Source organism: Cibotium barometz, chromosome 43 (genome assembly GCF_041138505.1).
Source record: "Cibotium barometz isolate CiBa-2024 chromosome 43, ASM4113850v1, whole genome shotgun sequence".
Taxonomy (NCBI): domain Eukaryota; kingdom Viridiplantae; phylum Streptophyta; class Polypodiopsida; order Cyatheales; family Cibotiaceae; genus Cibotium; species Cibotium barometz.
Window position 1 is genome coordinate 47,064,159 of NC_141088.1, and position 24,300 is coordinate 47,088,458.

At 44.9% G+C, this 24,300-nt stretch overlaps 1 protein-coding gene across 3 annotated transcripts in view; it reads right to left on the reverse strand.

Annotated features, from left to right (window-relative positions):
• Window positions 1–659: 659 nt before the first annotated feature.
• The window catches only part of LOC147613984 (putative histidine kinase 2), a 45,918-nt gene continuing 22,277 nt past the window's right edge, over window positions 660–24,300 (reverse strand). For all 3 annotated transcript variants that reach the window (XM_086781974.1, XM_086781975.1, XM_086781973.1), the window contains exon 7: window positions 660–1,745. In XM_086781974.1, the coding sequence (XP_086638100.1) occupies window positions 1,521–1,745 (225 nt within the window). In that variant the 3' untranslated portion in view covers window positions 660–1,520. The remainder of the gene's footprint in view (window positions 1,746–24,300) is intronic.

Consider the following 24,300-nt stretch of genomic DNA (forward strand, 5'->3'; position numbering starts at 1 on the left):
CCCAGCTCTATATGGATCCTCTTCCAATCTACTTAACCTCCTTTCCATCAAAAGTCAATAATATTTTGCAATGAATCCAGCACTTTCAAGGTGCAGCTTTCACCTAATGAAGATCATTACTCTGCCACTGACTGTATTAGAGAGTTCCCAAAGGTCATCTTTTTGGGTGGGTTACATACTACACTATACTAGGGGTGTAGGTATTCATACTCACATCCTCTTTTAGACAAGGTGGTACCATAGCCAAGATTGATTCACTTTTGGTTTTGATCAAACGGGCAGCAGTAAGAGCAGCATCTACATTTCATCAATGGCAAGTAACCACCTGATTACGGGCTTAAACCTACGCTTGTAGAGTGCAGGTCAACTAAAATGTGATGAACATAATCAATGCAAATGATGGAAAGCACCTCATAATGTTTAGTGATGACCTGTTCATATAAACCACATAGAAAATGTGGTTCTAAGAGTGAAATGAGAAATGTCTGTCCACATAAAAGATGATAGCAAAGAGACCAGCGTGAGCAGGCATGGCGGTCGAGTTAGTCTTCTTCTAGGTTACGGACCCAAGTTCGAACCTCCCTAGCTACACCCCACTGGATGTGATCAATGGTATGATGCCTATCACTAAACAGCTAATATAATCTCAAAAAAAAGAGTGGAGAAAGGAATTTTTTTACTCTGTATAATGAGGGGATAAGTGAACACCAACCTCAAGAACAGGAACAACCTGGATAACCCCATTTTTCCTCAATTTAAGAAAAGTGGGGGTAAAAGGGGGATGCTATAAATCTCAAGAGCAGGAATTACCTGGGCAGCCCCACTTTTCATCAATTAAGAAAAGTGGGGAAAAAAGGGATTGCTGCAAGCAGACATTCAGGATTTGATGATCAATGGTTTGATGTTATGTACTTTCCCTAGCTTAAATAACAATGGAGAGCTAACCGTAGAGCCACTTGAGGTAGTGGATCTGTAGAGCACACATGGATGTCGCTGCATTGTGATTAGGGTGCTTTTGATGCGAAATTGCAATTGATTATGCTCTTCCTCAGCTTTCTTGTACTTCGACTGCTTCTTACCATGCAGTGCAATTTACTTTTACTGATAAACATACCATCTTCTTCCATGAAGACATTCTGACTGCTTCAAACCATGGAGCTGCAGTATATCTTGGATGTTTTAACATATAATACTTCCATTGAGTAGCCGTCCTGCTGAGTTCTCACTGATTTTCAAGTCAATTGATGGCAATTCATGTGACATGACCCCCTTCTAGGAAATGCTCTTTTGACTCCAAGGAGAAGGGGAACTAATTCGCACACTTGAAGGGCTTTATACACATAGATGTGTTAACAAGGATGCGAGCATAGTATCCAATGCATCAGAAAGAGCCCATGTGTACCACACCACTAAAAAGCTGACAAGATAACACATGCACATTCATGAGGCTGTCTTCTCCTTCATGTTCTCCTTGGATACCACGTCAACTGACAGAGAGGAGGGCTGTTTCCCAACAGCTATCATGTGATCTCAGAACTCTTCCCCAGTAGTTTGGTGACCACATTAAGTAAAGCTTCTATTGCCAGTGGTTTGGTTAAGTAGAAATCCATCCCTGCCTCAATGCATTTCTTCTCATCTTGAGCCATTGCATGAGCTGTCAAAGCAATGACAGGTGTTCGAACACCATACCTGCTTTCTTCGCTGCGAATGCGCTGGGTAGCTTCATATCCATTCAAAATGGGCATCTGAAATACAAAGTTCGTTTATTGAGTTTCTATTTCAACTTAAAATACAAAAAAAAACAAATTGTGCAGCAAAAAGTTACAGGGTGCTTATGAATATACCAATGTGCACTCTGACAAACAATGCTGTAAGCACCATTCCAAAAAAAAGGCAGAAGTTTTATTTCAACCAGAAATCCATCGGACCTACCAGTTAGCCCCATGATTATAAAAAGGTTCAAGGCTCTCCCCACTCATTTCATATGAAACTTGGGATTTTGCAGCAAAGAACAGAGACTTCACTTTTAACAGAGAACCAGTAGAACAGGCAGACCCCACAACCTTGCAACACTTCCAAATCCAACACAGTAAGGTGTTGGCCTGTATAAGTGCACCACTCTCTGGCGTCAATTCATAGGATAGTGATGAATTCATCCTTTCTACCTTTTCTCCTATTGGCAAAGCAAACACTGCATTAAGGGGGAGATTTGGGTGGCCGACAGGCCATTGAACCCAATGAGGGTGTGCCATATACAGTTTCTTAGATCTACTCTCATGTCTGCTATCTATTGTTGTCCTGAGCAACTTGGTTAACTTGGTCACAATGAAATCATTAAATTTACCCACAGCTCCGATCATCAATGGAACTACCTTGCATTGGTATCAGAGCAGGTGTGTGCTATTTCTTGGTCCTAGTCTCACATGGGTGCTTGTATTGAGCGTTTTGGGTTGACATTCTCCCCATAGACTTGTCAACTTTAATAACACTACCACCACAACTCCATGACACTAATATCATAGCAGGTGTGTGCTGTTGCTTGGTCCTAGTCTCACATGCGTGCTATTTATTGTTGTATTCAGTGTTTTGGGTTGACAGTCTCCCCATAGACTTGTCAACTTAATAACACTACTGCCGCAACTCCATGACACTAATATTATAGCAGGATTAGACTTGTAGATCAAATCTGAGTGATGCTTCTAGCCTTTAATCGTTTGGGCCTTAGGCACTGCATTCAAAACAGCCAGGACAGCCAACTGACTCTTTGACACCCTCTTTAAGTGTCTCTATTTCCAATGGTTTTGGCCAATAGCACTGCATTCAAAACAGCCAGGACAGCTGACTGACTCTTTGACACCCTCTCTTTAAGTGTCTCCCCATAGACTTGTCAACTTAATAACCCTACTGCCGCAACTCCATGACACTAATATCATAGCAGGATTAGACTTGTAGATCAAATCTGAGTGATGCTTCTAGCCTTTAATCGTTTGGGCCGTAGGCACTGCATTCAAAACAGCCAGGACAGCCGACTGACTCTTTGACACAATTTCTTTAAGTGTCTCTATTTCCAATGGTTTTGGCCCAATAAACCTCCATTCTATGTTACTAAAGTGGTCCCAAAGCTCTTCATTACCGAATCCAAAAACCCAGAACTTACAGTGGTTGCCCAAAGAGTTTGGGCCTAGACATGTGCCTTCTCATATCCCAGCACAAAGTCCCTTATCTTTCTTCAGGATGAAGACAGCCATGATACAAGCCTTGGAAGCACAGATTTAGTGCTAAAAAGGAACCTAGAAGCTCCAATCACATGGCAGCAGAGCATGGAAGCAGAAGTGAACAGAATCTAGATGCTTTAAGACATGGAATTGAAAGATCAATAGCTGGCTTTGTGAAATAGAAAGATGGCACGCTCTAGCGGAGGCCACAATACCCTGTCAACTGCTCAGAAAGGCCAAGAGGAGACTTGTTGCGCCTTGAAGAGCAATGCCATGCTCAACTGTACAAGAAGCTCTTCAACTTCGAACTACAATTGATAGATCAATAGCTGGTACATGTTACATTGGTATCAGATTCAGCTTGTCCACACACACCGTATCCTAGCGTGAGGGCATCCTTGGATGGTCAAATTGCGTTCTGGCACGACCACCGACTTCAGCATCATGTCTACAGAGGAGAGTACCCATCAGCTGGAAGAAGTCCCCCCAAAGGAGACCTTGCGCTTCCAACTACAGCAGACACCATAGCTCTACTTAGAGCTCAGAACTAGCTTCTCATGGAGCGTCTCCAACTCTTGGAGGCAACAACAGCATGTCCTCCTCCGCCTCTAGCAACCCCCGACTACATCTCCCTCTTCTTTCAGATGGAACAACAAAGAAGAAAAGATGAGGCCAGACGAAGAGAAGAAAAAGCAGAAGCAGAAGCAAAAAAACAACAAGAAAAAGCAGATAGACGGGACTATGAGAAACCCAATGCAGGATTGAAGAAGACCAGCGTCAAGCTGAACTCGCCGCTCGGTAGCACCAATGAGAGCTCGATCGAGAACGTATGTTACTCAGGCACCAAAGGAAAAAGGAGGCAATGCATCTTAGATACCAGCACCTCTCTTCAGCTTCCCTAGCCTCAAGTGCCACAGCCAGCAGTCCGCAGCATCAACTACCGTCATTCGAAGTCAACCAAATTTTAGTAAGTATGATGGTAAGTGTGATCATTTAGCAATTAATCAGTTTATTCATCAATTTACTGCCCATTTTCCATTAGCTAGGATCACAGGTCCTCAGGATAAGAGTCTACGTAGCGGCTCCCCACCTTACAGGTGAGACAGTCAGTTGCTGGCAGCATTGGTCTAGTCCTCATACAGACCAGACCACAAGTGTCATAGCTTTTAGCTTGGATACGTTTGTTCATGACCTAAAGACTAGATTTCTCCTGCCCTAGTATATGACCGATCTGGCATATGAGTTCTATGGACTCAGACAGAACGGGTCTCCAGTGCTTCAGTTTTCTGAAAAGGTTATTACTTTAGCACAGCAATTAGGGCTATCTGCGCAAGCCAAGATGGAGCAATTCATTCGTGGATTGGATCCCAACCTCCGGTTCATAGTTCGCAACTTTGAACCCAATACATATGACCGAGCTTTGACTCTCGCTCAAAATGAAGAAATGAAGATGAACGGAGGCAAGCCCAAGCAGTCATCCCAGTCCAATACCAAACCCCAGCAGCAATCTGCTACACAGCCAAGAAAAGGTAATGCATCTTTTAAAGATGCTAGGGGTAAGAAGGATAAAGAATCTAAGCCTAAGAAAACCCCCGATGAAAAGGCTAAAGCAGACATTACTGGAGGTTATCTTCCTCTAGAGGAGCAAAAGAAATACCAGTCAGAAAACAGATGTTTTTTCTGTCATATCATAGGGCATGGTAAGAAGGATTGCCACAAATGGCAAGCTAAACAAGCCGCCAAAGCACTTGCTACCACAGTTGCCACAACATCTCTAGCTTCTCCAGCCCTGCCTACTACCACCAATGCGGTTCAACTTTTACCTTCTATGCATCCTATGCCATCCGTGGTATTTGATGCTAAGCAAGAGAGTGAGAGCGATGCTGCACAAAAAAGCCTCATCTGAGCTTATAGCTCTGCAAAGGGCTGACAATTTGTAGTCCTATTCAACATGGACAGTTCTGAAGACGCCATCTCTCCCTAGTTGGCTAACAAGATGAGATGCACATAAGTACCATATCATTTGGATGTGGATGGGTTCACACCTGGTCTCCGCACCCACATATCTCAGAAGGCACATCAGTTTGCCTTTGAAGTTCAGAAGGCGTCATTCCAACGAGATTTCATTGTCTCGCCTCTTTTGGGATGCGACATGATCTTAGGAATCCAGTGGTTTCGCCAATATGGGCCTATTCCCAATTGGGGACAAGACACTTTAACTATCAGTAAAGGTTTTCCTGAGCCCCTCCTGATTCGTGGGGATAGAAGCATTCTCGGCATTCCATTGATTTCGCATCTCCACGCCCGACGAGCTATCCGCAAGGGAGCGGAAGGAGCACTCCTTTATATTCGTACTCAGACAGTCTCTACCTCGTCGGTAGCATCTATCTCATCTTCTGTCCCACACTTAGCAGACCTCCTGTCCAGACATCAGGACGACCTTCCACCCAGTCTCCCTCCATCTCGTCCTGAGGACCATCATATTGATTTGGTCCCTGGATCAGAATCTCCTAGCAGGTTTCCATATCATCTTTCCAAGACTTTAGAGGGCGAGCTAGAACGACAGTTATCTGAGCTCCTCCGAGCCAGATTCATTCGGCCTTCTTCCTCACCATTTATTGCACCCATCCTATTTGTCCAAAAGAAGGACAAGTCTGCACGCCTTTGTGTAGACTACAAGGCATTGAATAAGCTCACCACCATTAAGAATAAGTTTCCTATGCCAAGGATTGAGTACATTTTGGAGCGTTTAGACGATGCAAAATTTTTCACTAAGATCGATCTCAAGAGTGGTTACCATCAGGTCTGCATTTTCGAAGCTCACATCCCAAAAACAGCTTTCCAGATAGAGCTTGGTCACTAACGAGTTCGTAGTCATGCCTTTTGGGCTTACAAATGCACCCGCGACCTCAATAAGATGATGTCCAGGATTTTCGCAGTCCTCGACATTTTGAAGGTCGCAGGTGATGACATACTTGTATTCTCAGCCACCACTGCGGAGCAGCATGAGAAAGATGTGGAGAAAGTCTTGCAACTTTTGCGAGATAATGGGCTCTACATAAATGTCAAAAAGTCTATCTTTGGATGTTAACGAAGTTCAATACTTAGGCTATATCATCAGTTCCGATGGAATTCGATTGGACCCCTCAAAGGTTCAGGAGATCTTAGATTGGGACATCCCTCAGACTGCCCAAGAGATCCGATTTGTCAAGCCTACAGCACCCATGTTCACCAGTTTTCCAACCTTGCAGACTCGGAAACAAAAAGTCTCAGTCACAGGCAAGGCGCTTGATGCATTCCGTGTGCTCCAGAAAGCTACCTCAGAAGCACCTATTTTGAAGTTAGCATCTTGGGATGAGCCTTTCGAGGTCATTACCGATGCAAGCAATGTAGCCATAGGTGCAGTTCTCCAGCAGCAGGACAATAGACCCGTGGCATACTACAGTAGAAAGTTGGATGTTGCCGAAAAGAATTATTCGGTTTATGACAAAGAGCTTTTGGGTGTGATCACAATGCTTAAACATTGGAAGCCTTTTTTTTATGGACAAGTCTTCACAGTAAAAACAAACCACCAAGCACTTAAGTAGCTTCAAACCATGCCAAGTGCCCAGTGGAGTGATCAGCAAGCCAGGGGTGGAGTCAACTCCAACAATTTGGAAGAATGATTGAGTACATCCCTGGTAAGCATAACCCAGTAGTCAAAGGACCAACATCCAGGCAGTCCACGAGTCTACCACTCTCGAAATCATGGGAAAGGACTTGGATAGCATGAAAGACCAATATGTCGACTCCCCTGAGTTTGGTACTCGGTATAATTTGGCCCTCACTTCTGAGCCTGGCCATTATTCAGTACAGAACGGTTGGTTGTTCTTCAAGAACCGCCTCTATCTTCGATGTTAAGGAAGTTCAATACTTAGGCTGTATCATCAGTTCCGATGGGATTCGATTGGACCCCTCAAAGGTTCAGGAGATCTTAGATTGGGACATCCCTTAGACCGCCCAAGAGATCCGATTTGTCAAGCCTACAGCACCCATGTTCACCAGTTTTCCAACCTTGTAGACTCGGAAACAAAAAGTCTCAGTCACAGTCAAGGCGCTTGATGCATTCCATGTACTCCAGAAAGCTGCCTCAGAAGCACCTGTTTTGAAGTTAGCATCTTGGGATGAACCTTTCGAGGTCATTACCGATGCAAGCAATGTAGCCATAGGTGCAGTTCTCCAGCAGGACAATAGACCCGTGGCATACTACAGTAGAAAGTTGGATGTTGTCGAAAAGAAATATTCGGTTTATGACAAAGAGCTTTTGGGTGTGATCACAATGCTCAAACATTGGAAGCCTTTTTTTATGAACAAGTCTTCACAGTAAAAACAAACCACCAAGCACTTAAGTGGTGATGAAGCACGTACTGGTTGCAAAGAATTTGTGGGTGTATGTATCTGGTGCTGAGTTAGGCATGTTGGTCCCGTATCTGGAGCTAGCACGTTAGGGTGATCCACTTTTGGAACGAGTTGGCTCCAGTGGAAGTGCACCACCTGCACTTGTTTCTCCTACACAAGAACAACTCAAATGGGATGCTAAAGATGCACATGCTCATGCCTTGATCGCTCTCCTATTTAAACAGCAAGTCATACCTTATATCCGTTCATGTACTTCTTCTAAAAGTGCATGGGATATACTTGTCTCTTTATATCAGATCCGCAATGAAGCTTGTGTAGCTTATCTACGGAAAAGGCTTGACTTAGAGCATATAATTGAGGGTGATTCTATGGATGGATTTCTCACCCGTGCTAAGGATTTGCGAGAGGAGTTAAACAATATTAATGAGGTGATACCTGGCAGTTCACTCATCTCTACAGTTCTAAATGCTTTGATTGAATCCTATCAAGGATTTACTAGCACTCTTTGCCTCCTGACGAAGAGAAATACAAATTTGTACACATTTGATGATTTGGTAGCTCTCTTGTTACAGGAAAAGAGCAATCTCGTTCCAGCCGGAACAACATGATTGCTACAGATCAGGCTTTTGCTACCTCCTATCATGACAAAGGAAAATTTGGGACTGGTTCTAGTGCTAAACGTAAGGGCAAAGCACAAGCCCATTCAGATCCTCCTAAGTCCAAAGAGGAGAAGACTGAGAAGAAGACTATTGTCGGAAACTTGGTCATTTAATTGAGGAATGCAAGAAGCGTAAAGAGAGTGAGAAAAAGAAGCAGCAGCAAGGTCTTGCTGCAACTACAGGTGACAATGCCGAGGAAGCAAATTTTGCACGTGATGGCTATGCCCTAACAGTCACATACTGTGATTTGCCTGCCTCTTGTTTGTCATTGTCGGATGCTAATTGGTATTTTGATTCAAATGTTACAAAGCACATCACTTTGTGCAAGAAGTTTTTGCTACCTTGAGAGATACACCATCAAGTGGTACAATTTTGTGTGCTAATAATGCATCATATGCCATTAACGGCATTGGCAATGTGGAGTTAACGTCATGTAGTGGAGGCATGTTTACTCTTGCAGATACTTTGTATGTACCTGGAATTCGCAAAAAACTTATTTCTGTCTCAACACTTGCAAAAGCTGGTCTCAAAATGTAGTTTTCTGAGATCATTGCTGCTCCATTTATGACAGAACAGATTCTGATGTACTTATGCTCTCTGGTACATTGCGCAATGGCCTTTACTAGCTTGACATGTATAACAGGAGTAGTGATTCTCATGATTATGCTATGGTTGCTTCCACATCACAGATTATGCGTGACATTAAGCTATAGCATGCTCGGTTGGGTCACCTTAATTTCCCTTCTCTTATGCGTTTACAATGTCAGTCGATGGTTCACGAGTTGCCACCTATGCAACTTTCACACAAGCATGTATGCGAGAGATGTATATTGGGAAAAATGCATCGTTAGTCCTTTCCAAAGGATGGCACTGTGCGAGCTACTCGGCCATTGCAGCTCGTACATAGTGATTTATGTGGCCCTATGAGGGTATCATCTTTTGCAAGACATCTATACTTTATGATTTTCATTGACGATCACACTCATTTTTGTTGGGTATATGGTTTGAAAGCTCAATTAGATGCATTTTCAACTTTCCATTAGTTTCTCTCTATGGCTGAAAATGCTTGCATCCATAAGCTCATGACATTGTGTATAGATCGTAGGGGGAATATTTGTCACATGAGTTTAGAGCTTTTATGCAGTCACGTGGTATTTCTCATCAGTGTACTACTTATACACCACAGCAGAATGGTGGCTGAGCGCCGTAATCGTACACATATGGAAATGGCGAGATGCATGCTCAAAAGCAAGAATTTGCCAGTGGGCATCCCTGCTTCACCCCAATGGTGCTAGTCACTATATCCAACATGCCTCCGGGAGTCCGTACTCTGCCTATCACCGCCTCATATAATGCATAAATGCCCCACTGCATCTCCTCGGGAACACCAATGTCATGCAATCTCCTCATGAGTCTGGCATGTGGCACAGTGTCAAAGGCTTTGCGGAAGTCCACAAAGCAGCAATATATCCTCTTCTCCCGTGCTCGTCCCTCCTCAATGAGAGCCCTGAGGGTAAATATGTGATCCAAAGTCGTGAAACCTCGTCTAAAACCTGCCTGCCCAGGTGCTCTGAGTCCATGTGTCTCAACCCATCTACTCAACTCTCGATCCAAAATAGATCTGAATATCTTGGCCAAGCAATGGCCAATCATGATGGTCCTGTAGTTCCCTGGTATCATGGGGTCACCACTCTTAAATAGAGGTACAATAGTATGTGCCGACCAACTGTCTGGGAAACCTTCGCAAATGGCCCTATTAAACATGTGTACTAGCAGTGGTGCAAATACATCTTTGGCATGTGAAAAATATTCTGCCAACAGACCATCCTGGTCTTGGGCTCTTCCATTACGTAGTCTGTCAATAGCATCCAAAACCATCCGAATGGTGACAAAAGTACTATGATCCGGGCGAGTCGCTGACGTATGAGGGATGGGGGGTTGCCCTGGTACTTCATATAAAGTTCTTGCATATTCATGCCATGCCTCAGGTGCTGTGATAGGTATGGGTGGCTGTCGCTCATGGAACATCTTCCACGCCCTCTTGCTGTCCTGCCCCAAAAATAGTTGGTATATCTCCATCTCAAGCTTGGCTAGGTAATCTCGCTTCTTCCGCACAAGGCGTTTGAAGAGCGTTTTGGCCTGTTTGTGTGTGTGGATGCCAAGGGTGATCTCGCGCTGCAGGCGGTCACGAGTCTCACGACATTCATCATCGTACCAACCATTGTGTGGGGCCGTATGGCAAGGAGGGGTAGAAAGAGGGGGGGGTATACGGGAGAGCATATGCTGCTGAACCATGTAATACATCTGCCAACTCTTTCATAAGCTCATCAAGTGGACTGCTCGGGTCAAGAGCGAACAAACCATCATATACTGCACTGCCATATACCCTACAGGTTTCCCGAGTAAAGTGATATCTTGGGTATCTAGTATGACTAGAGGGTGGTGTGCCTCTAACATATCCACAAGTCACAGAAAATGTCAAATTTGCATGGTCTGCTGCTATCCCAATGGGTCTGCCCGAAATGGAGAGATCCTGTATATCATGTATCAAGGTAGGCGAGCCCATCAGGTAATCCACTGTACTAGCTCCTCCCTTTTTGTTCCAGCATGTGAGAGCATCTAAACCTGGCCAACGGGATAGGCCATTATAGATAACTAGCCCATGTGCACTCCCCAAAGCTAGGAAGTGTCTCCCATATTCTATCACCTCTCCTGTGTCCTGGGTAGATCTCTGCATCCCTATCTCATCCACTGCTAGCTCGCGGTACATGGCTCATCCGTAGCATAGAGAGCTGATTGTTCCTGGCCTGTACATGCATTAAAGTCCCCCATTAGTAGTACATCTCCCAAGCTCGCAAATCTCATGATGTCCTCGTACAGTGGCATATATGGTGATTCTCCCGACGTAGCGTATCTAGAATGTGCCGGTGGGAAGTAGCATACTGCAATGTAAATGTCCCGAGGTCTATTTGTGCTCACTTTGATCCACATGTAGCGTGCGTATGCACCTCTATGCATCACATGTAGTGCCTCCCGTAAGTCCTCCCTTAACAGTACAGCTACCCCCCCACTTCCTCTAGTCCCCCCTGCTATGCGTGGTTGGGGTCGACATACTGATTCCCATCTATACCCAGGAACCTCCGGTAATTTACTCCCTGCACATTGGTGTGTCTCTGTATACATGAAAATATCCCGGCCTTTGAAAGTGTCCTTGAAGTACCCTGCATCTACCCGTAGGGCTCCATTGGAGTTCCACACCGATAACTTCAAGGTCCCATACGCCGCATCCCGTCAAGATGATAGGCACTACCGGATGAACACTTGCCCATCTCTATATACAGCCCACTTCCCCTCCTTACGTGCTTCGAACACTCAAGGCATGTTTTCCTTCCAGTGTGCTACCTGGGCCGGCGTAAGATCCTCATCTAGATAAATTTTCTCTCCCTTAAGTGCAGCCCTCTTAGCGAGAAAGGCCTTCTTCTTATCCATATCTGCAAATTTCAATATCAATGCTCGTGCTCTGGTGGCATCCTTTCCCACTCTCCAGGCCTCTGCTATAGGAATCTCTATGGCTCCTATCTTTGTACTCAGTGTCTTAGCATCTTCTTGAGGAGTACCTTTCTCCCCCCACCCTATAACCCGTACATGTAGGGCTCTGGCTCACCCTTTAGTCTCTTCTTCGAGGGTTGCATTCATCACCTCCACTTTATTGTCAGGCATTCCCTTGTGCTTTTTTACCACATCAATCCACTTAGCATGTTCTTCCACCTCCACCTTGGTGCGCTGTGCAACCTCGGCGAAGGTTTTTATCTCCTTCTCCACCTGTATTTTTTGTTCTTTTATTTCCTCCTGCATTTGAGGTGCTGCAGCCATGCCTTGTCCCTTATTTTGATGGTCTAACTTTTCCTTGCATGCATTCGGCTCTACCCTTAATTCCAAGATCATATTGTCTTTCTCTGCAATCATTGCATGCATTTCCTCTTGCAATTCTTTTCTGATTTCAGCTTGCATGAGAGTTTGTACAACTTGCAGTTCCGCCCATACTTAGGCCTGCATCTCGCCCTTCATCTTTGCATACGTTTCAGCCAAACAGGCATGTGTTTCTTGCTGTATTTCTTGCTTAACTTCCTTATGCAGGATGCGTATCTTTGTCCTGACCAATCTGTGTGGGAGAAACAGGAATTAGGGTTAGGTTAGAGTATTCATGTGGGAGACATACACAGAGAGAACAAGGGAGAGAGAGAGAGAGAGAGAGTTGTGGGGATAAGTCAACTCATGAGGCATGAGTGTGTGACTCCCCTATCACACATGTATATTGCACTAGTACACATAGTGCACTTAGTACATTAAAAGTACTAAGTGTACTATGTACTATAACTTATGGGCTTGTACACACTATAAGGGTGGGCATAACGCCTTTACCCCAACAACCTCCCACTTAAAGGCAAAGTGCCCTTAAGTAAAGGAAAAGAAAAATCAGCATGTACATGATAATATACAAGGCCATATCAAGGCTGAAACTGGCCTCATCCAATGCCCATCAAGTGTCTGCAATGAGCAAACCGCTCCGGAGGCAAACTCTTTGTCAACAGATCAGCCGGGTTGTCATCCGTATGAATCTTAACAAGCTGAATTTGCTTGTTCTCTATCACCTCTCTGATGAAGTGATACTTCACATCCACATGCTTCGTCTTTGCATGAAAGACAGGGTTCTTTGCCAACTGGATGGCACTCTGACTGTCACAATGCAACAATGGAATATCCCCTGTATAACCCAAATCAACCACTAGCCGAGATAGCCATAATGCCTCCTTGCAAGCCTCTGTGGCTGCAATATACTCGACCTCTGTAGTAGATAAGGCTGTGCACTTCTGCATCCTGGATATCCATGACACAGCACCTCCTGTGAATGTAAATACATAACCGGTAGTAGACTTCCGGTTATCTGGATGACCGGCATAATCCGAATCCGTGTAACCATGCACTAATGCATCCTGTTTGCCAAAGCAAATGCACAAATCCTGTGTGCCCTTCAGGTATCTCATGACACCTTTCACTGCTTCCCAATGCTTCTTGCCAGGGTTGGCCATGTATCTAGAAACCACTCCCACTGCAAATGCAATGTCCGGCCTAGTAGCAACCATGGCATACATGAGACTGCCACAAGCTGAAGCATACGGAATCTCCCTGTCTCTAACCGACTGTGGGCTGTCCATAGCACTGAGTTTCACATATGGAGGCAAAGGAGTACTAGTCTTCTTCCCCCCGTCCATATTGAACCTCTGCAAGACTTTGCCAATGTATTCCTTCTGAGACAAATACAACACATGCTGATTTCTGTCCCGAAGTATCCGCATACCCAAGATGTGATTAGCATCACCCAAATCCTTCATATCAAAGGTTTGATGCAGCCTCTGCTTCAAGGCATCCATCTCTTTACGAGATTTCCCGGCAATCAACATATCATCAACATACAAGATGAGGATCAATAGATTGCCATCCAAAGCTTTCTTGGTGTACAAGCAGTGATCTATGTCACTTCTCCTGAATTTCTGAGATTTCATGAATGTATCAAATTTATGATACCATTCTCTTGGTGCCTGTTTGAGCCCATAAAGACTCTTTTTCAGCTTGCATACAAGCTTCTCCTTTCCACTCACTGCATAACCCTCTGGCTGCTGCATATATATCTCCTCATGGAGATCACCGTGAAGAAAAGCAGTCTTCACATCCATCTGAATCAAGTCCAGATCATCATGTGCAACCAAAGCCAACACAGCTCTAAGTGTGGTCATTTTGACCACTGGAGAGAAGATCTCATCAAAGTCCACACCATATTCCTGCTTGAAGCCCTTAGCCACTAACCTGGCTTTGTATCTTGGCTTTGCATCTGGTGAAACTTTGAGCCTATAAACCCACTTGCATGGCAAAACCTTCTTGCCTGCAGGCAAATGCACCAACTTCCAAGTTCCATTTTTATGCAGAGAATCCATCTCTGACTTCATGGCACGCTCCCATAGAGCTTTGTTTGCCCTCTGTAAAGCCTCCTTATAACATGAGGGCTCCCCACAGTCAGTGAGCATCAAGTAGTCAACCCCTGGAACAAACCTGTCAGGGGCTCTGGAGGGTCTAGTGGACCTCCGTACCCAATGACCATCATTTGCAGGTTGCTGTCCAGCCTGCATATCACCTATTGGTGGCTCCTGTTCCATGCCATAAGGCTGAAATATAATGCCCGGTATATCCTCTAACTGTGGTATATCCATAGGGATATCTTCTGCCATCTCTGGCTGTCCATTTGGACCATTTTCAGCACCATTTAAGGGCTGGTTTTCCTGCTGTAATGGCTGATTTACAGCCCTTGGTTGTTGTCTATGATGTCCATCATCATCAAAGATGACTCTGCCAGGCTCCTGTTGCCTTGCAGGCTCCTTATACATGCATGTTTCATCAAAAATGACATCATTGCTGCGTATGATCTTTCTATTCATGGGATCCCAAAGTCTATACCCCATTTCACCTCTGTCACCATATCCTAGGAATATGCATTTGTGAGACTTAGGATCAAGTTTGGTGCGCATTTCCCTGCGTATGTGCACGTACGCAACGCAACCAAACACTCTCAAGTGCTTGTATGACGGAGGCTTCCCTGTCCATACTTCTTCTGGCACTTTCCCACCAAGCCTCGTGTTAGGTGACCTGTTTATAAGGTGAACGGCTGTCATAACAGCTTCAGCCCAAAAACCATGAGGTAATGCAGCATGTAACAACATAGAACGGACCTTCTCCTGAATGGTCCTGTTCATCCTCTCTGCTGTCCCGTTTTGTGGAGGATCATAAGGAGTAGAGAGCTCCCTCTTGATGCCTTTAGCATCACAAAAGTCCTGAAACTGTTTGGACATATACTCTCCACCATTGTCGGAACGCAAAGCCTTCAGTGTTTTGCCAGTTTGATTCTCAACATGAGCAACAAACTTCTGAAACACTGAGAATGTATCACTCTTCAAACGAAGAGGATAAACCCACACCTTACGTGTGGCATCATCAATAAAAGACACAAAGTATTTTGCCCCTCCCAAAGAAAGCTGAGGCATCTCACATACATCTGTATGCACAAGCTCTAACTGAGCATCTTTCTGTCCAAGAGCTTTCTTGTGGGGGCACTGTAGTTGCCTACCATATATACAATGCTCACAAAACTGAAAACTTGAAAACTTTAGAGAAGGCAAGTAACCCAAACGAGACAATTGCTCCATTCCTTTGACACTCATGTGTCCCAACCGGCTATGCCACGTAGAGATTTCCGGCAGCTCGATTGCATTTACATTAGCATGGTGACAAACACCTGCATGCATGAAGTAAAGAGTGTCCACCTTAGAGCCTCTGGCAACAACCAGTGAGCCCTTACTAATTTTCCACTTTCCACTACCAAATGTCCATAGCACTGAGTTTCACATATGGAGGCAAAGGAGTACTAGTCTTCTTCCCCCCGTCCATATTGAACCTCTGCAAGACTTTGCCAATGTATTCCTTCTGAGACAAATACAACACTAGTACTCCTTTGCCTCCATATGTGAAACTCAGTGCTATGGACAGCCCACAGTCGGATAGAGACAGGGCTGATATGGCCAAGATTCCGTATGCTTCAGCTTGTGGCAGTCTCATGTATGCCATGGTTGCTACTAGGCCGGACATTGCATTTGCAGTGGGAGTGGTTTCTAGATACATGGCCAACCCTGGCAAGAAGCATTGGGAAGCAGTGAAAGGTGTCATGAGATACCTGAAGGGCACACAGGATTTGTGCATTTGCTTTGGCAAACAGGATGCATTAGTGCATGGTTACACGGATTCGGATTATGCCGGTCATCCAGATAACCGGAAGTCTATTACCGGTTATGTATTTACATTCACAGGAGGTGCTGTGTCATGGATATCCAGGATGCAGAAGTGCACAGCCTTATCTACTACAGAGGCCGAGTATATTGCAGCCACAGAGGCTTGCAAGGAGGCATTATGGCTATCTCGGCTAGTGGTTGATTTGGGTTATACAGGGGATATTCCATTGTTGCATTGTGACAGTCAGAGTGCCATCCAGTTGGCAAAGAACCCTGTCTTTCATGCAAAGACGAAGCATGTGGATGTGAAGTATCACTTCATCAGAGAGGTGATAGAGAACAAGCAAATTCAGCTTGTTAAGATTCATACGGATGACAACCCGGCTGATCTGTTGACAAAGAGTTTGCCTCCGGAGCGGTTTGCTCATTGCAGACACTTGATGGGCATTGGATGAGGCCAGTTTCAACCTTGATACGGCCTTGTATATTATCATGTACATGCTGATTTTTCTTTTCCTTTACTTAAGGGCACTTTGCCTTTAAGTGGGAGGTTGTTGGGGTAAAGGCGTTATAGGGCACTTTGCCTTTAAGTGGGAGGTTGTTGGGGTAAAGGCGTTATGCCCACCCTTATAGTGTGTACAAGCCCATAAGTTATAGTACATAGTACACTTAGTACTTTTAATGTACTAAGTGCACTATGTGTACTAGTGCAATATACATGTGTGATAGGGGAGTCACACACTCATGCCTCATGAGTTGACTTATCCCCACAACTCTCTCTCTCTCTCTCTCTCTCTCTCTCTCCCTTGTTCTCTCTGTGTATGTCTCCCACATGAATACTCTAACCTAACCCTAATTCCTGTTTATCTCTTCTTGAAGAAGAGCACCCTCAACATCTGCATATGACAGCATAGCATTCGAATTGCTAGTGGCTGTCCTGAATGTGTCCCAACTCTCTGGCAAAGTGCATAACAGAAAAGTAGCTTTGAACTCATCGTCCATTGCCAACTTTTGATTAATGACCTGGCTGACAATACCATTAAACTCATTTAGATGGGCTGTCATAGACGCCCCTTCCTTCATCTGAAGACCTATGAGTTTCTTCAACCAATACACTTTGCTTGAGGCACTTTGTTGGGCATACAAGTCCTGCAATCTCTGCCACATTCCCCAAGCTGTCTTCTCTTCACGAATGCTGAAAAGTAATGAGTCCGACACAGACAACATGAAAGTAGATCTTGCCAGCTCATCCATATCTTCCCACTCTTCAGCAGTAAGAGAAGCGGGCATTACACCCCTTTCTTTGATAGGCTTGTGCTGCTTTTTCTGGAGCAACACATTGTAGCACTGGGTTTGCCAAATATCATAATTATGCGAGCCTTCAAGCTTCTTGATGTGAAGCAATGAAGAGCTCTCACCTGTGGTTGCCATAGCAAAATGCAACCTGTCAATGCCTGACTCCCTGCAAAAATGTGCAAACACTGCACCAAAAGCACACAAAGTGCTCACAGTTTTTCTCCCAAGCTTTATCTTTCACTGCGGAAGCACAAATGCAACTTTTCTCCCACTTTATGTGATGAAATCACCAAAATCTGGTTGCTGCAGATTTTGGACAGCACCTTAAATGTGCTCTGTTGCCCTTCCAAAGTACTGTACAGCAGTACCAAGTGCTCACCAATGATGTACCAAACCTGTACCGGCAAGTACAGCAGCTGAAATTGAACCTTTTGGTCACTCAAAACAGTGTACAGCCATGCCAAAACTTGCACAAAGCTGTGCCAAATCTGTACCAGTAGGTACAATAGCAATAAATGCTCTCCTGGCTGTCCAAATGAGTGAAAATCAGACTTTTACAATCCTGTACACTGCATACAACAGTCCCGAACAGAAATTGGGCAAAAGCCCCTTGACTGCAAGCTGATTTTTGAGGATTCAAGGCATAAATGTCTTGCCTGCTGCTTTGCCAAGCTCAACAAGCATACGAACTTGAAAAGCCCCTTGATTTAAGATCAATTTCTGATCATACATGGTACATTGACGCACATGAAGGCATCCAGAGTGTTCACGATGCTTCCCCCTGGCCACATATACATCCAAATAATGAAAGCCCCTTGATTTACAGGCACATTGTGCTTGTAAGGCATCAGCACATTATCCACAGCATCAAATGCGATTGCCTGCATGCAAATCAACCAAATCGGCACAAAAGCCCCTTGATTTGCACTGCAATTTGCTGCAATTTTGCCCAAATGTGCGATTTTTCACATCATACAGCATGTATGAGTGCTTAATTGCACAATTACATCAAAAGCCCCAAATTTCGACATCCAATTTCCTGCAAATTGATCTTGATTGTGACCAATTTCCTGCAAATTGATCCTGATTGTGACCAATGTCACCCAATTTTGCCAATTTTGCTCAAAAATTGAGCAATTGGGCACCTTTACCTGCTCAATTGTTGAATTGATAAGAAATTCTCAAAATTGAAGGCAAATACCTCGTAATTTTTGAATTTCTCTGATCTGCAGGCTGAATTTCAGTTGTTGCAGGAATCGTGATGCAGAGAGGGGGGGGGCGCTTCTGATGCTGATGCTGATGCTGATGCAGTTGCTGCTGCAGTTGTACGAAGCTGCTGCTGATTTTGTAGTTGGGCTTGGGCTGGTCACAGATGTGGCCCTGTTTGGGAAGGCGAAGGACCAGACGTTGGTGATAGCGATGGCTGTATCCTCATGGCGCCAACTCTTCCACGACAGCACAACTAAGCCGGGACAGACGCCAACTCGTCGAAGCTAGACTGGGTGAATACGACTCCTGAGGGAGAGTTGGCATCTCAAGTTGTTGACACTGCCCAACCAAGCCGTCGAAGAAGATCCCACGTGACAGTTGAAATCGCCCAGCTTCCACCGCCTTCACCTGCGTATCTTACGCCTTCGCTCACGTAGCTGTTGTGTTGACGCCCAGCCAGCCGACGCTTCTTCGCTCGCCTTCGCTTATGTTTCGCCTAGCGCCAGCTGACGACTTTGAAGAGTGAAAGCGGGTGCTCCACTCGGCTGTCTACTTGGCGCACTTCTCATCAACCTTAAAGCTTCTTGCACCACAGTCGCTAATTACCATGATCAGCTCGAATCAAGCTGTTAATGAAAACAAGCGCATGGGTAAAGGATGGGGCAACAATGATCCCTGTACAGAAGCATAAAGCTCAACAAGCTCTGATACCAGTTGTGTGGGAGAAACAAGAATTAGGGTTAGGTTAGAGTATTCATGTGGGAGACATACATAGAGAGAACAAGGGAGAGAGAGAGAGAGAGAGAGAGTTGTGGGGATAAGTCAACTCATGAGGCATGAGTGTGTGACTCCCCTATCACACATGTATATTGCACTAGTACACATAGTGCACTTAGTACATTAAAAGTACTAAGTGTACTATGTACTATAACTTATGGGCTTGTACACACTATAAGGGTGGGCATAACGCCTTTACCCCAACACAATCTGTGTATGTCATCATACATTGCTTCATCGATTCTCTTGGATGTCTTCCCCAGTCGCTTTGACCCAAAGAGAGTGTCCATTCCCTACCTTTTCTCACATAAAACTTCTTAACAGAAGGGGACTTTACTGGTGTATGAAATGCAGCATCAGCGGCTCCTCCGAGTTCGGCGGCAATCTCCTCTTCGTCCATGTTGTTACTTCCTCAGCATTGGCTGCTCCTCTTCAACGTTGGCGGCTCCGCGAGAGAGAGAGAGAGAGAGAGAGAGAGAGAGAGAGAGAGAGAGAGAGAGAGCTGGCATAGCAGGCGAGGCAAGAGTGCTTGTGTGCGAGAGGAGAGAGGGCTGGCACGACTAGGGGAAAGGGCGAGAGGGGGGGGAGGGGGGGGGGGTGCGAGAGGGGAGTGCGAGGAGGGTAGGCGAAGGGAAGGGCGAGGGGGCGAGGGCAAGGGCGAGGGGGGAGGGCGAAAGGGTGGGCGAGAGGGGAGGGCGAGGAGGGTCGGCGAGAAGCAAGCAACAGCACGAACAGCAAATAGAGAGAGAGAGAGAGAGAGAGAGAGAGAGAGAGAGAGAGAGAGAGAGAGACGTACAAGGCAAAAATGTGCTAGAAAATACTCAATGATAATAATAACATGAAGTACAAAGTACTCATAGTCCTAGGACTAAAGTGCCCAACACACTAGAGTGTGTTCAAATGGGGAAAAACCCTTGCCAGCACAAGGTAAAAAGTGCCCGTGTGTAAGACTGTTCACACCAGGACTTCTAGAGGCCAAAGACTAACATTTATTGAGCTAATTGGAAAGTGTGTATTCATCTTCTTGCATGATATATTAGTCTTTTCTACCACAACAGAGCAACATGAATGAGATGTGGAGAAGGTTTTGCAACTTTTGCGAGACAATGAGCTATACATTAATGAGAAGAAGAGAGCACATTTGGCCTCTTAGAGGTCCATTATCTGATCAGTGAGTTTTGTATTCACTTGGACCCAGACAAGATACAAGCTATACTGGATTGGGATTTACCCAAGACTGTCTAGGAAATCAAATCGTTTGTGGGTCTTTGCTAGGCCTACAACACCCACATGGACAAATTTATCGACCTTGCAACACCTCTTCCAGATCTACTCAAGGACGTGAAGACACCTTGTCAAAAAGCCTATGGGTACTGAAAACCAGCCCCCAAATCAACCTATTACTCCACATGTTGTACAAGACGCTGTTCAAGAAGCGGACAGCCATGCAAGAAGCTAGCCCTTTTGGGATGGCCCACGGGGCTTCCCCTTTGCCTACCTGCACACATATCCAAAAGAGGTATGCTACAAGACCTCTAATCCTACAACCGGTGTCCCGGGCAAAGCCCAATACACCTCTACATCATTCCTAAGGGTGACTCACAGTACGGACTGGAACTGCTCCATGTGTGGGACTTGCACACCTAACCAAGACCATGAACAAGACTTGTACGCCTAACCTTGGATGCTTAGAGTGGAACCCTAGCTGACCGCCCCCAACTAGGGCTCACAAGGAACCAGTTACCACTCCAAGTCCTACAGATATGTCCACGTGGCATCCAAGTGAGGGAGGCATGTGACAGGACACTTTGGTTCAGCATTCAATGTAACATTATACATCATTAGTACAAAGCGCATCACATGTGAAGTGTCACTTGGACCTTGCACTAGAATACTATGTGACACACTGGCTCTACATCACTGTAACATGTATACATTAGGATTACCTCTTTTAGGAATATTTTGTCGTATGCCACGGCCCCATTGTGAACCCTAGTCTGGGACTATTGGCCCAAGAGGGCAGCTGGTGCAGCTACACAAAAGTACACAGCACACAGATCACACAAAGATGGTGAGAGATGGAGATGCAAATGTATGGATTGCATTGGAATGTGTGGAGCATGTAGGTCAAGTTTCAACTCCATAATATCATAATACAAATAAAGTGAATGGTGTCCTTTGACACCAAATCTCCAAGGGAAAAAATCCAAAGGGAAAATGTGCCCTTGGTTACTACTCATATCATATATGCCAATAAATCCCCCCCTATAGTGGTAATGTGAACCTATACAAAGTCGATCGCAGATCATGCACTGTAGGAGACTATGTATAGAACGTCAAAGAAGTACCTCTTGTCCTCGGAGGAGCAGAAGATGGGGATAGTGCCATGTCCATGAACTGACAAAGAAGAAGAATCACCCAAAGTGATATCACCTATCTTGGCAGTAAAGTCCTCGAACCAATCTTGATGAGATGTCATGTCAGCAATAGCATTGCTATCCACAATCCACGACCGCGACTAAGAAGTCACAATAGCATTGCTATCCACAATCCACGACCGCGACTAAGAAGTCACAAGAGCAAGTATACGACGTGTACCTGCTAATAGAAGAATACCATCATCTGAGACACCGCTGTAGAGGTAGAGTTCTTTGCTTCTTCATCCCGCTTCTTCTTGTGACATTGGGGTGATTTATGACCCTTCTTGCCACAGTAGTGACACTCAATGTCCTTGTTTTTAGAAGATTTGTTTTGTCTGTCTTTATCCTTGTCATTATCCTTGTAGTTCTTGTCAGAACCCTCTTTCCCTTTCTTTTGTTGATTCTTCTCTTTATCTCATGCAGCCAAAGCTCCATCAGAACCACCAAAGGTGCCAGTCCTCTCGTCAAAGCAAGACTCAATCTGCATAATGGAGGGAAGAAACCCGAGACTGAAAGTAAGCATCAAACCTCTCTAGAAGCTTGGAGAGAAGCCGAATAGCCATATCCTTTGTAGAGATATCCTTGCCACAAACAACAAGCTCATCCCGGAGATCTTTCATTGTAACACGCAGAAGCTCTGAGAGTCTTCTTTTAGCCCTAAACACTACTAAGAACATGCTGATGCAAAAACGCAGACAGAAGGGAGAGTAGAGAGAGAGAGATATGCTAGAAATTCAGTATATTTCTGATGGTACAAAAAGGTACCCTTCTACAGCCCTAGGCTGCCTTCATACAAAAGGTGAACATCACCAAAATCTACTCCTATACTAGGACCCAACTCCTAAAGAGTTGAATGAATACAATGAGGAGCACCCTTGCCTTATATAGTCTCTTGGACTTCATGGAGAGCTGTCGGCCAGCCGACTAGACCAAAAATCCATCAAAAGTGATGCGCCTGTCATGCTTGCAGCCGATAGTCCTTCTCTTGCAGTCGATACTAATGCGCCTGTCATACTTGCAGCCGACAGAGTCTTTGGTTCCTCTCCAAGTCCACACTAGCCACTTTCTGCACCTTGTGCTCCAAATCCTAGCTTTAATGGTCTTTTTCTCGGCTGCCCCTTCTGGATTAGCTCTGAGAATGTCCATGGCATTTCAAGCACATGACATTCATCTTCGAGATGAAAGCAGATAAAGATGGAAAGGCAGAAACTGACAAATTCATAAGCTGATTTTCCAAAACCAAAATCCGACCCGGTGACTTAATCTCGTAAAGATTTGCAAATGCCTTCGAAACTTCATGTGCAGCATCTGTTGTACGCACATGAGAGAGAACAGAATCTTGACAATTCAACATCAAAAAAGAGAAAACACGACGATCATTTGCTCGCCAAATATCAATCTATGCCTGAGTCACACCAATGGTAGCAAGGGTGGGAGGGGTGGCATTGGCACCTGTAACAAGCCAATCCCAGAGATCGACTCCTGTCATGTTCGAGCATTGCCATGAACATTCCCAGAGCTAATCTAGAAGGGGGAGCAAAGAAAAAGATCATTAGAGATAAGACTTGGAGCACAAGGTGCAGAAAAGGCTAGTGTGGACTAGAAGCAAGGACAGGAAGGCCTGTTGGCTGTTGGCTATACCAGAGCTAAGCAAAAGCTGTCGACTAAGACACAAGGGGCTATCAGCTGAATCAAGACAAAGACGGCAGCTTTCTTGCAAGGAATGAAATGCGCCATTTTGGAAAATCAATCAACCACCACAAGAATCTGAGCATTGCCTTTGGATGAACGAGGCAAAGTGGTAATAAAATCCATACTGATACTTTCCCATCTCTCATTGGGAACTGGCAACGGTTGAAGTAACCCTTGAGGAAGTTGTCGAGAGGCTTTCATTATCTGACATGAATGACAAGCTTTGACAAATTTGATAACATCTTGCTGCATCTGAGACCAGAAGTATGTAGTAGACAAAAGCCGATATGTCTTGTTGATACCAGGATGAGCCGCATAAGGAACTTCATGATGCTCTTGAATGAGAATCTTCCGCAATGAAATATTGTGAGGCACACAAATGCGATCAGAAAAGAACAGCAACTCATACATGATGGTGTAGGCTGCGAACATGTTCATTTCCGCAGGACTGGGATTAGAAGATTTGAGAGCACGGAACGCATCTCCAAAATCTCTATCAGTCAAATACTCATTTTTGAAACAAGCAGGGATTTCCATTTGTACATCTGTGATGGCAAAATTAGTGACTCGAGGCATGCGGCTCAAAGCATCTGCAACCACATTCTGAAGACCAGGAGCATACTAGATAATCGTGTGGAAATCAGCCAAGAATTCAACCCATCGGCCTTGTCGAGAGTTCATATCAGGTTGAGTGAAAATCTACGTCAGAGATTGATGATCTGACTGAATTTGCTCCAAGAAGATAATGTCTCCAAGTTCGATAAGCATGCACGATTGCCAAAAACTCCTTATCATACAC